At 52.6% G+C, this 12,477-nt stretch overlaps 6 protein-coding genes across 6 annotated transcripts; 3 read left to right on the top strand and 3 right to left on the bottom strand.

Annotated features, from left to right (window-relative positions):
• Window positions 1–932: 932 nt before the first annotated feature.
• Window positions 933–2,057, bottom strand: PODANS_4_190 (uncharacterized protein; the record flags this gene model as incomplete). The annotated part of the gene is made up of 2 exons (XM_001903566.1): window positions 933–1,120; window positions 1,175–2,057. The coding sequence occupies 2 exons, from the start codon at window positions 2,055–2,057 to the stop codon at window positions 933–935; spliced, it is 1,071 nt and encodes a 356-aa protein (XP_001903601.1).
• Window positions 2,058–2,795: 738 nt separating this feature from the next.
• On the bottom strand, window positions 2,796–3,806 carry PODANS_4_200 (uncharacterized protein; the record flags this gene model as incomplete). The annotated part of the gene is made up of 2 exons (XM_001903567.1): window positions 2,796–3,020; window positions 3,075–3,806. 2 exons carry the CDS (start codon window positions 3,804–3,806, stop codon window positions 2,796–2,798), a joined length of 957 nt encoding a protein of 318 aa, XP_001903602.1.
• A 176-nt stretch (window positions 3,807–3,982) lies between these two features.
• On the top strand, window positions 3,983–5,819 carry PODANS_4_210 (uncharacterized protein; the record flags this gene model as incomplete). The annotated part of the gene is made up of 6 exons (XM_001903568.1): window positions 3,983–4,090; window positions 4,147–4,231; window positions 4,295–4,842; window positions 4,899–5,406; window positions 5,466–5,589; window positions 5,660–5,819. The coding sequence occupies 6 exons, from the start codon at window positions 3,983–3,985 to the stop codon at window positions 5,817–5,819; spliced, it is 1,533 nt and encodes a 510-aa protein (XP_001903603.1).
• Window positions 5,820–6,327: 508 nt separating this feature from the next.
• Window positions 6,328–6,989, top strand: PODANS_4_215 (uncharacterized protein; the record flags this gene model as incomplete). Its single annotated transcript, XM_001903569.1, has 2 exons — window positions 6,328–6,743; window positions 6,797–6,989. The coding sequence occupies 2 exons, from the start codon at window positions 6,328–6,330 to the stop codon at window positions 6,987–6,989; spliced, it is 609 nt and encodes a 202-aa protein (XP_001903604.1).
• A 178-nt stretch (window positions 6,990–7,167) lies between these two features.
• PODANS_4_220 (uncharacterized protein) lies at window positions 7,168–8,162 on the bottom strand (the record flags this gene model as incomplete). The annotated part of the gene is made up of 2 exons (XM_001903570.1): window positions 7,168–7,994; window positions 8,054–8,162. The coding sequence occupies 2 exons, from the start codon at window positions 8,160–8,162 to the stop codon at window positions 7,168–7,170; spliced, it is 936 nt and encodes a 311-aa protein (XP_001903605.1).
• A 2,295-nt stretch (window positions 8,163–10,457) lies between these two features.
• On the top strand, window positions 10,458–11,030 carry PODANS_4_230 (uncharacterized protein; the record flags this gene model as incomplete). The annotated part of the gene is made up of 1 exon (XM_001903571.1): window positions 10,458–11,030. One exon carries the CDS (start codon window positions 10,458–10,460, stop codon window positions 11,028–11,030), a length of 573 nt encoding a protein of 190 aa, XP_001903606.1.
• Between the last annotated feature and the right edge of the window lie 1,447 nt (window positions 11,031–12,477).

Below are 12,477 nucleotides of genomic sequence, written 5' to 3' on the forward strand. Positions count from 1 at the left end.
TACAATCATCCCTCTTCCAAACAACCGCACTTTGGCCAAACGAGTGATGCCAAATGTGGACGGTGCTGTTCTACACAACTGCAGCAAACGAGTGAAAGGAGTGTGACGAGCATGACCCAAGTAGGTGGGAAGCAGCCTTGGGATAAGCAGTGAGGGGACGCAGGGCTTTGACTGACAACGCGACGTCGGGTGATATCGGTGCATCAAGCGAGTCCGCCAAGGCCAGAGAGGCTATTCCGGAAAGGAGGGCGTGTTGGCTTGGCCTGCATGGCTGCTAGGGTCGGGGTGACAACGGGGATGTGGTACCCTTGTATCGAGAGCGGTACCTGCAGAACGCTTGGCCTGAAGAGGGAGAGCACTGACAATGGCATTGCACATGTGAGATTGATGAGATTGACAGGACAGGGTCTGCAGATGCACTGGAAGGGGACAAATGCGCGCAGAGGGCGAGAATGCTGCTGTGAGGCCCGGGAGATGCAGTGAAGATCTGTGGGAGATGGACGATAACCAGAGTTCGGATGTCGTGTTTCAGTTCTTGATATCACCCTGTGTTGGCGCAATGGTGGGGATGTGGCGGTCACCCTCACGGCCCATGATCCGAACCGCTCCCCGCTACCGAGCTGAGGTAGAAACTAAGCCGTACCGAGCACTAGGTAGTCGATCAAAAAACAGCAAAAAGTGATGGATGACAAAACAACTGGGTTGCATTTTCTCGATGGTGGGGATTTTGAGACGGTCAATCAACTGAATACAAGGTAGCGCCTATAAAGTGGTAAATACCTAAATGAAACTCTATTTTGTTTTTCATCTACACCATGAGGAGCTACGTCTGGGCAAGTAGTATAAAAGCCAGTCTGATGTCACTCCCAACCACATGTTAGAAGTTCCTACGTCTTCAAGTCTAGGTCTCCAGCCGATCTCGGTTCCGCCTATTAGAAACCATGCTTTCTCAGGAACTTGACGGTATCTGCCATCAACTGCTCCGCAGTATCATGATACAAGATGAGATGCCCCGTTTCTGGATACACCTTCACATCATACCCCGTCGCCTCTGGAAACTTCCTATACAGATCCCAGGGCTGATGTTTGCAGTACTGCCCGCCACAGAATGTCGAGTCCTCTGTTGAATTGTGTTAGCACGGTGAATCAATCACGTCGTTCAGAGCAGACTCACGATCTCCGATGCCCAAAAATACAGGGCCTCTGTACTCTGGCGCGTCAACAAGGTGATAGGTAAATGTGATGGCCGCTCCCAGACTGTCGAAGTCTCTCGTCAACCAGTCGTACTCGACAATATCCTCTTCATAGCTCCCCGCAAAGCAGGCAGCCCTCCTTCCCTCCCTGTTGGCCTGAGTCTGGTAGTACGGCTCCAAATGTCCCCACTTCTCGGGGTCAATTTGCTGAGCTGGCCCTTGCAACCCAGCCAGGAAGGCGGGATAGATCCATGTCGCGTCCCAAGAGATGCCATGCAGTACTACAGCGTCAGAATCATCTGGATGCTGTAGGGCAAGGGAGTTCGCAACAATGGCACCGATGCTGAAGCCTACAAGAGCGACTTTGTCCCATTGTCGGTTGCCAACCACGCTTGTCTCCTTGAGCTGTCGAATAACGGAGTGGGCTGTCTCGACGTAGACTTGGGTCTGCGATTCGAGCAATCCGTCGGGAAAGGAACTGTTGCCGTTACCTGGGAGGTCGATGGACAGAGTGGGGTAGCCCTCGACTTGCGTCATGCGGCGCACCCAGGAATAGGATTCGGGTTTGTAGGCCACGTCCCACATGTTTTTGTTGAAGGTCGCGCCGTGAATTAAAAGTTGGATCGTGTCTGAGGCGGCCACAGAGCTAGCGGGCTCGCAGTACCGGGCAGAAATGTTGTAAGTGTTGGTCACGAGGACTTGGCGTGTAGCAAGGGCGTAGAGAACCTCGGCCGAATATGCCGAGGTCTCAAAGTCATGGTGAGGGACGGTCGAGGTTACTGGAACGCTGAGACTAAGATCGTGACATGTTGGTTGTTGCAGGGAGCGGATGGCCGAGGCCAGCATCAGAGGAGTGCGGCGCATGGCTGGTGTGAAGTGGGCACGAAAGGGGTCCAGGGGTATTGTGGGTAAGGTTGGTCGTGCTTCAGGGTTAGGGTGGCAGCGGTTGAACAGCAAGTGTCTTCTTCGGCAGTTCCAGCGTGTTTACGGCGCGGGTTTAATACGAGTTGTGCTTTCCATCATTGATTGTACGGGCTGGCATCAACGAGCATTGGACCGGAGTTCTGTGGTGGTTCTATTGATCATCGCATTCCCCTGAACGGGGATAACGAGACCCTGCGGCGGTCTTTACAGGACCCGACAACCTGGGTCAGGGTAAGTCCGACAATTTTGATGTCATGTTGCATACCAGGCGTTGCCGATCCTGCAGGTCCCTCATCCAGCCGCCCTGGGGCAAGACATTCCTCCCTCTCTCACGCACCAAGATGAAAAAACAGGGAGACATGCTGGGCGCCAAGTGTCCGTCTTGATTCTATGCAACCCCCGGGGAACTTGGGAACTTTCCCGCTGAAATGAAAAATGGGGGGGCGGGGGGGGGAAATGGTCTTCGATGATGCCAACACTAGCTACATGTAGCCAATAGCACAATTTTCGAGCAGCACAGAAAATCAACTCACAGCTCAAATCAAAGGCGCCAAGAGCAAATGCAAAACCAGAATTTTGTTTGCTTTAACCTGGGAAGCCGTGGTTCCTCCTCTGCATCTAATGTTGAAGCTTTTCAAGGTACATGATAACCAATCCATCATCCCGCTCTCCAGTTGCCTACAAATCAGAGTGAAATGTGTTGTCACCCTCCCCAACCGCATCATTGCCAGCATCTATCTCTTCTACGACCTCGTGATGTGGAATCTTTCCATCCTTGAAATAAAAGTCACTGACCAGTGTCCCTTCCGACCACCATGCCGTCTGTTTGCCAAGGGTTCCAACGCTGAAGAAGACATCTCCTGCCCCTACCCTCAGGCATTTGCCGCTAGGCACTCGCAAATCTCCTGCATTACCGTTAGCGAAAAGGCCATGGTAAGAGTGTGCAAAGAACGTACCAATACCTGCACTCATCAAGATCAAGCTCGGCTCCGGAGCCGGATGAGCAGGCATGTAGCTATCCCCATGAAAAATATACTGATATGCTTTATCAAAACCCCCCTCCCAGTGCAGCCGAATGGCATTGTCAATATCGATGTCGGTCAAATCCGGATCGACGGTATCGATGGACCAACACTCGAGAGTGTTCTCCCATTCTCCCGTTGTGGTGTTCTTGGCTTGCGTCAATGCTGGCAGAATCACTTTGCTGGGGTGGGCAGACTTTGGGCAGCGAATCTGGCAGTCGGTGGTCTCTTGACCGTGGCGGTCGAACTGAGGGACGTGCCGAGTCCCGTGAAGGGCAGCAGCCACCAGGGGGAGGCAGGCAGTAAGGATGGACTGCATCTGGGCGCTTTTGGCAAACATCGCTGGAATAGTTTGGTAAAGTCGGTGGTACGGCAGAACAATGACCGGATAGCTGTAGGAAGGGACTGAGGCTTGTTCAAAATAGGTCAAGTGGCTTGCGATTTGCAGGCACCAAACTGCGGTTGTGTTTGGATCCTTCGGAGCTTTTGAGCGCCGCATTTGTGCATGAGATACGGCTGGTTGATATTTGAAACCCAAGTCCTGTATCCAGGGTTTTGGTGAGAAAAGAGTATCGGTGATAGAATTCTCTGTACTCCGGTCCAAATCTGCAGCAGGTCGAGCATCGTATATAAAGTGGCCCCGGCCAAGAATATGAACGAGAATCATGATGTTCTGTCGTGTCATGATCAGCACCCTGCCAATCATAACAGTCGGTCTTAATCCCTAATTCCGCTGTCTTTTTCCTTGGTTTGAGACGGGGTCTTTTTACTACCACTGCATTGTGCAAGGCGTTGCGTCAGCGTACCTACCTACCTACCTACTCTTTCATACATTTTGCCAAGATGGCTCGCTGTCGGGCATTGCTACAGCTCGGTGCAACAGCGGCAGCCCTCTGGGGCTATTCGGTGTTGCCGCTCTCGATGGTTACTGCAGCGCCAACTCCCGAATGTGTACGTCTGCTTCCGTGCAGCACAGTTCTCGGAGATAGGGGTTAACATCTTTACAGTGCGCGCTTCTTGCCCAAGTCTTTCCTGGTGATGTCTCGCCTCGAGGCACTGATGTGTGGACGTTTGAGAATGAAGACTTCTGGTGTAAGTTTGACTTGGTTGATCTAGCCCCAACCCTTGACCAGTGTATCTGACACTTGTTTCAAGCTGCCACTGAAATTCGTAACCCATCTTGTGTCTTCCTGCCAGACTCAACCGAAAAGGTTGCGCAGGCAGTTGGCCTTTTTGTGGCCAACGAATGCCGCTTCTCCATCAAGGGAGGAGGCCACAGCGCAATCCCCCAAGCCGCAAACATCGACGATGGTGTCCTCATGCCCATGAAGCTTCTCAACACGACCGAGGTGGACTTGGAAGCTGGTTCCATACGTGCAGGAATGGGCCTGTTGATGAGAGACATCTACCAAGCCCTTGACCCTCACAATCTGACTGCTATGATTGGCCGCTATGAGAAGGTCGGCATGGGCCTCACTGTTGGAGCTGGCATCTCGTACTTCTTCAACCGGGAAGGCTTTGCGGTGGACAATGTCCTCAACTACGAGGTTGTTCTGGCAAACGGTTCAGTTGTGAACGCCAACCAAACGAGTCACCGCGATCTTTTCAGGGCCCTCAAAGGTGGGAACAACAACTTTGGCGTGGTCACGCATGCCACCCTGAGAACAGTGGAGACTGAAGGTGCAGTGTACGGTGGTGTGGTGGTATGTTGAAAATTTGACGCTTTTCATGTCCAGTGACCCTAATAACGCTCTGCCAGTACTATCCGGAGTCTTCAATTCCCCAAGTGACGGACCAAATTTACGACTACCACACCCGCCAAGCCGTCGAGGATACTCTCACCCACGTTCTACCTCAGTATGGCTACAATGGAACGTCAAACGAATCCATCGCATTTTGCCCAGTAATTTACAATCGGGCTGTTGACGAGCTGCCAGAGATCATGCGCGGATGGGTCGACACACCATACACCCAGAGCACGTTGAAGAAGAGACCATACGCCGATCTAGCGTTTGAACTTCATGACGGTTTCCCCGATCGTCAAGTCCAAGAGCAGCGTGTCTTCACTGTCTACGCCGATGCCGACTTGTATCGCGACGTGTGGGCCGCATATCACAGCTGGCTCCAACAATGGCAACACATCCCTGGGCTTTATGGCCTGCATGTTGTGATGCCCATCACTCAGAACTCGCTGGTGGCCAGCTATTCGAAAAGCTCAAATGTCTTGGGGCTGAATGACAATCTGACCAATAATCAAACTTTGGGAGGTATGACCTGGCTCCTGCTTCGACGAATATTCAGATGTGGTAATGCTGACTTGTGGCAGTGCTGTACTTTGGTTTGACAATGGACAGCATGGATGACACGGCCGAAATTCTCCCCGCCCATGCAGAGTTTGTTCAGTCCATGATCGATCTTGCCAAATCGCGAAACCTATGGCATCCGTACATGTAAGCTTATCCTGCCGGCTGTCTACCTAGGTATCTCAAAAGATCAATGTGCTGACCTCACCTCTCCCAGCATGCTAACATACTCTGGCTGGGATCAACCTGCTATCGCAAGCTATGGTCCAGAGAATGTCGCCTTCCTCTACGAGGTACAAGCCGCTTATGACCCAACCCATGTATTCCAGAGATTGGTCCCCGGAGGACAAAAGTTGCCCGAACCTGGGTCTTGGTAGATATAGCCATCAGCATGGAGAACCGGTAGGATATAGTTGGACGTTCGGAATCTGTACCTTAATTTTATCGTCTTCCCCGCTAGACAAGAATAGAGAGACGGACATGCCTTCATTGGCAGGCATTAGACACGGCCGTTCGCCATTGATTTTGATGTTTGTGGTGGCTTGATCAATGATGACAGCGCTGGTTACTGGCAATTGCAAATGGACACTGACGTCGGAGAGTGAAAGGGAGGCACACGGTCTCTCGGGTGATCCGATCTGATCATGCGATAAGGACATGACCCGAGTGTTTCTGACGGCCAGCACCTCCACTTTGACGCTGACGATACGTCACAGCACCGTAACAACGCGCCGAGTCAAAGCGTCCACAGATGTATAATTTTGCCAGTTCTCTCCCGGCAGCCTCTTGACGCTGACTTTCCTTCTGTCACCACACCATCCTGTCGTGGTAGCTACTTACTCAAATCAGGCTCATTCTCAAATCAGATCTGCAAAACGAACCAAAATGCCAATTCCCAAGCCTCAAGTTCTGCGAACCTTCTACCGATCCTCATCGGCTCGCCATGTTTCCTCCACCCCCGCCCGGTTGGCTACCGCAACCTCTCCATCCTCGCGATCCAACATCAATGACCCTCGTGGCGGAGCTCCAGTCGACGACATTGATCTCGTCTTCGACTACCCGACCTCGCAACAGGCCTCCCCGTCGACGAGCCCTCCCTCCCTCGAGTCCTCAGGTTTGAGTGCCTCCAGCATTTCGGGAGGCGCGTACACGGGTCACGGGTTCGACATGGACGAGACTATCATGTCGGCCCAGGAGACGGTAGGGCAGGTAAAGGACAAAATGGGCGATGTGATGCATACCAGCAAGGCGACCATCAAGAGAGTCGACAAGGAGATGGGTTACCCAGATAATAACGTAATGTAAGTCGGGTGTTCTGTGGAAAGGTGATTGTGGCGATGCTGATGTGTGATAGCTATGCCGGTCTGGGAGCTCTTGGACTTGCAGCACTGTATGTTACCCTCCGTGAACCTGGCGTCACGGAGGAGGTACGTCGACGGGATCCCACCTTAGATGCTCGACGCGGCATGCACAACGTCAAGCATGACTTCCCCGCCCACGCGCCGTTGGAGAACAAGGTGGAGAAGATGATCGGCCGTACTGGTTAATACTGTCAGCCATGTTTGGTGCAAAGACTGTAATGTTCATGGGAGGAAATGGGCGAGACCAAAAGTGAGCTGCCGCGAAGGCCAGTCTGTATGTAAACTGGAGCGCAAAGAAACGTACCGCAAACCCTTCCAACAGTACTTTGGCAGGCAACTGTGGTCTCACGCATGATGGATGCATTCATTCCCCAAGGCCCTTTTCGTCGAGGGCTGGCAGTTGGGCTCCCAGAACAGCCAGCCTGTCGGCTTGATCATTGCCATAATCCCCAGAGTGTCCAACAACTTTGGTCAAGATGGTAATGGTCCCCTTTGCCTCCCGATCCTCCATCAGGTCCCGGATAGATTTGACCAGGTCGGCGTTTTTGACAGGGGTACCACCTGCTGTTTTCCATCCTTTCTTCACCCAAGAGACATACCACTTGGTGACGCAGTCGATTGAATACTGGCTATCAGTACGAATTTCGATTGGCGAATCAAGGTCGACGAGCTGAAGAGCTCGAAGGATGGCTGTGAGCTCCGCACGCTGATTGGTTTGTAGTGGGCCGGCGAGGCGCTCCGAGACGTTGCGTGGGTCGTCTGCACCGAACCAAACACCAACTCCGCCGCAAGCGCCTGCTTTTCCGTTACCAGGCGCCGCGCCGTCTGTGTATACCATCGTTATCTTACCGTCAGTGCTGACCGCCTTTGACTTTTTCCTGGGTAGCACAACCTCCTCCTCCTCATCGATCTCAAGCCCACGTTTGCGTGTGGGCTGAGATTTAGCAGACTGAGCTTGGTTGGATCCAGCTGGGTAGGCCCCGAGGTAATCCTCCGCCTCAGCACGCGTGTCGAACTTTCGAAAGACTGGTCTCGTGAACCCAGTCGTTTGCATCTGCGCGCTGTCCCAATCTGTGTATACCCCGGGCTTGTGTCCCCGAGCCACGGCATAGAACCGAGTGATTTTACCGGGGGCCGCAGGCGCACCATCCACCCATGCTGCTGCTTCATCGCGCGAAAAGAAGCTCTTGTCTGGTGAACCTGGGGATTAGCAAGGCAGATAGGGTGATCTGGACGTTGAAGAAACATACGGACAGCACCACTAACGGCGATCACCTTTTGGCATTCTTCCCACGACTCGTAAACACCAGGCTCGATGCCGACTCGGACACCGTAGAACTTCTTGGGTTTGGGTGGCATTCTGAAGCAAGCTATTGCGATGGGTGGTGGATGCAAACGAATCAAGGCCGCCAACAGTCTGGTGCGATATCTGGCTTTGGACCCGCGATTGCGAGTCAGAAATGCGAGGTTTGGCAGAGTGGTATCAGCATTAACTGAGTGTCCTGGATAAGGTAGGTACGTGAGGCTCGCCGTCAAATTGCTGCCTGCCTATACCAGACGGGGTGGCTTGGAAGCGCGACGCGGCACCGGGTCACGGGACGATAAGTGGAAGATACCGCAAGCGATAAGAGACAACAGACTTTCTGCTTACCTAATTACCGTTCCATACTACCAAAGTAAACTTGTTTGATCTTTACTCCACCACAGGAATACTGTGGAGGGAGCACATATAGATCATTCTCAGCCCTAGTATACCATTTTAAGTACCTAGTATCATAACCTCAAGACTCCGAGCAGTCTTAAGCTAGTACCGTTTATGTATGCCTGAATTGAGAGAGGGGCTAAAAGCTACTCATGTAAAGAGCAAAAGATTTACTCGGCAAACAAAAGACTAGACGTGAATCCGCGATTTAGACGCGTGACCTACCAGACTGCAGCCGGTTGCTCCACCCCCAATAAGCTACTCGTCCTTGGCTAGTTAATATCTTGTTCGATGGAATACTCGCAGCAACAATCAAGTCTAGAAGGAGACCTATTCCGAGGTTGGTATTTACCTGTGCAGCATCCATTAGTACTGCCCGCAAGATGATCTCATTGTGCACAATGTCTCTTGACAAGGTCCTGCCATGCGTCCTCCAATGGTCATGTCAGATAGGATCATCGTGAAGGGGACGGGGGTGGTTGCAATGCAAGTACGGAACGTAGGCGTCTTGGTCGGATTGTCTTCCATCGGGCATGGCTATGTGGATCGGCACTTCAATATGTCGAAAAGGGCGTTTTCAGGCGTCTGAGAGCAACAGAATGACTTCACGGTGCAGGTTCGGGGCAATTTATATCCTTTGGTGCCAGGCAATAACCTAGATGGGTCCCTTGAGACCTTGTACCGTATCTCGGACGTGACATCAAAGACCCGTCCAATCTTCTGCAATGTAAAACGGGCTTCAAACAGGTCATATTCGTATTTCTTCATCCGTCTTATCTCTACACCTTCATGCATGCAGCTCATGGGATTGGACTTGGCTGCAGCCGATGTGCTTGAACGGCGAACGTCGCAAGAAACTGAATACTACTCGGTGAGCGGGTGTCCGTTTGCCAACGGCACCCCCGTGAAGGGGATTAAACGGTGGAACAACGTGAGTCTTTGCAACAATGGCATCATTTGACAACGGGGACATATTGTGGTCCGTACCTCCAATGAAAGTTGATTTCAGATCTGCGCTACACGACTAGTTCATGGGCATTATGAGTCGACAGCCCAAGCCGGGCCATCTGTCCGCAAAGCAGAGATGAGATGAGAATGGCGGCAGAAAGGGCTCGCTCCACTGGCTATCATGTCTCTTTGCCTTAGTTCGCGGTTTCATGCCCGGATGAATCTCCAGTGTTGACATTCGTCCTGTAAAGAGGCTCTGGATCATCCACCACCCAAACTCGAGTGAAATCTCGAAAAGGACAAGATCGGCATGTTGATAACACAGAACCAGGGACGGGGCAGACTTTGCATGAGATTCGGCAGGTATAACAAGGTTACGGCGCAGGTCCGTCGGGACCGGAGTACGGCAAGGTGGGAGGGTGGCATCGAGATGGAACAGGGGAAGGTCCGTGCCGCAGAGGCTGGTATAAGGAACGCATTTGAGATTGACTTCAATCACTCGTTGCAGGGCACATCCGAGAATACGCGTGCCATCTCATCCAATCTTGACATAACACCTTCCAAGCCCTTCGGATACTTGGCGTTAGAAAAGCGGGCGTTATCTTTTGATTCCCAAAACAGCGACAGCATGTCCTCGTCCACGTCCGCCCCGATAACATCAACAAGGCCGGTGTGGCTAGTGACCGGCGCATCTTCTGGACTCGGTCTAGAGGTGGCAATTGAGGCAGCAAAACTGGCGACGGTTGTTGCTATTGGTCGGGATCATCACGGACTTGAACTCGCAGCGAACGCAGGATGTCGCACGGTTGAGTTAGACCTGCGAGCCTCGGCTGAGCACATTTCCTCTGTCATTGCCGACATCATCAAGACAGCGGGCCGAGTGGACGTTTTGGTGAATGCGGCTGGTTATATCCTTGAAGGTGCAGTGGAAGAGACAAGGTCCGTTTTTATCAGCCTGGCCCCTGTTCGGCCCCCTTTTACCCCTCTTCGTCATTTTTTGTCCGATGCTGACAGCAGACAGTGATGCTGAGCTTGAAGATATCTTCCTCACCAACGTTTTTGCCCCCATTCGTCTCGCGCGTACAGTGCTCCCCCACATGCGGCGTACAGGGGCTGGTGTCATCTTCAACGTGGCCGGAATCGGCGGATTCAGTGGCAGTCCAAATGCAGGAGCATATTGCTCTTCCAAAGCAGCATTGGCTACGTTCACTGAGGCTCTGCAGAGAGAGACGGGCCCATTGGGGATTCGTGTGTGCCTAGTTCAGCTTGGACATTTTAGAACTGCATTCTTGAAAGCCGGACACAGGCTTCACACTGCGCTGCGCATTGTTGACTACGACCCAGTGCTAGACCCACTGCGGAAGGCTTTCAACGGATTGGACGGACACCAACCCGGTGACCCGGGGAAGGCCGCAAGAGCGTTGGTCCACATTGCAAGCTTAGGTGCAGATAGCATTCCTACGCTGCTCGCCCTGGGGTCCGACGTAGTTCCTGCGGAGTTGAGTGCCCACGAAGCCAAACGACAAGCATTCTTGGCACACGATACATGGACCAACAGCATGGGGTTTGACGCGTGAGTTGACATGTGCGGCGGAAAAAGGGTGGGGGTTCGATGATGGGCAATCTGAACTCCGTTGTATAGATATAGGCATCTCTTTAGCGTAGTGCAATTCGTCCTGATCGGTTCCCTGCACAGGCAATACTGCCTGCCCAAGAAAGATCTATCGTTCAGGCTGTGAACCCCATTGCCTCGGTAATAAGCGCTCGAGAAAAGGTTGCCCCACACAACCATACGGATCGATAGCGCATGCAGAATATCAGTAGTGTGGGGACGTCGGAGACAACTTACTGTGCCTACATACCAGACCTTTCCAAGTCGAAAGAAGATTTCCCCTTGAGGTGTTGTTTGTCAACATCCAGCGTGTGCTGCTCTCTCGCATCCTCTCAAACCACCATGTTCACTCACGAGGGCCTCTTCGGTTCTGCGGGTATGCATTTTTAGCGCGCTCGGCTCGGACTGGCAAAGAGCGCTATTCCTCGATACCCGTTGCGGCCCGCTCAGATTGCTCGCCGTTTTGATCTGCGCTAACTTTGCGCCACGCCGATGGGGTTCAAGGGTGGGAGGATTGACGTGATGCGTGAATGAAAATGCTGTACAGAAGCGATGGCAACCATGTTTCCCACAGCAGATCCGGTTTTCGACCAGATTGCTTTCTGCGCTCTGCATTGCGAGTCTTTCCATGCCCAATCGTGCCCTGTGGTTTAGCGAAAGTCAGATCACTTCCAAGCCACTTGCGTACGCCGAGGGGCCGGGAGGAATACCCTGACCCACGTTGCCTGCCACTGTGCCTCTGGAAAAGCTTCGCCAAACTGAGCTTCTGTTTTGAGCCTTTTTGACAGCCTCGCTGCGACGTGCCAGACTGGTCAAGACCATGGTAACGCCAGTATAGGTTACCAGTGCGCGCTTTGGCGGGTTGAGACGGGTTTGATCCGCCTTTGTCAGCCATTTCGGCAGCATTGCTCGCCGACATTGGGATCACGCGCCTCTGTCTGCAGATGACAGCCAACCGCCAGCTTCGGAGCCCAATGGGAGGAGAGGCCAACGTCAAACGGTCCAGGCGAGCAAGTAAATATCGTGAGATGACGGCACAGAGAACACGTCCGCATTCTGATGACCTTACAGTACTGGACAAAAAACGAGAAACGAATCAAGGGTTGAATCTCATCATTCGTGGTCTGACCAATGATCCACATAGCCATGAAATCCTCCGAAGGCGGGCGTTCCAAGGATGGAAGCAATGAACCAGGACCCTACTGCCCTCGGAGTAAGCACGCATCTCCAGATCCGTTTGTCGGCCAAAGCTTACGCCGAGCGTTAAGGGCTCTGCGTCAACTCCAGAAGTTGTTCGAGCAGTCTTTTGCTGCACATCACTGCTGCTCAGTAGCAAAATCACCAAGCAATTCCATGCGTTTCCGAGAGGGTATTAGGTGGGTCGAGCTTGCAAGCCTGGCGTTAAAAAAGAA

The sequence above is a fragment of the Podospora anserina genome, chromosome 4, assembly GCF_000226545.1.
Source record: "Podospora anserina S mat+ genomic DNA chromosome 4, supercontig 1".
In the NCBI taxonomy this organism is placed as follows: Eukaryota; Fungi; Ascomycota; class Sordariomycetes; order Sordariales; family Podosporaceae; genus Podospora; species Podospora anserina.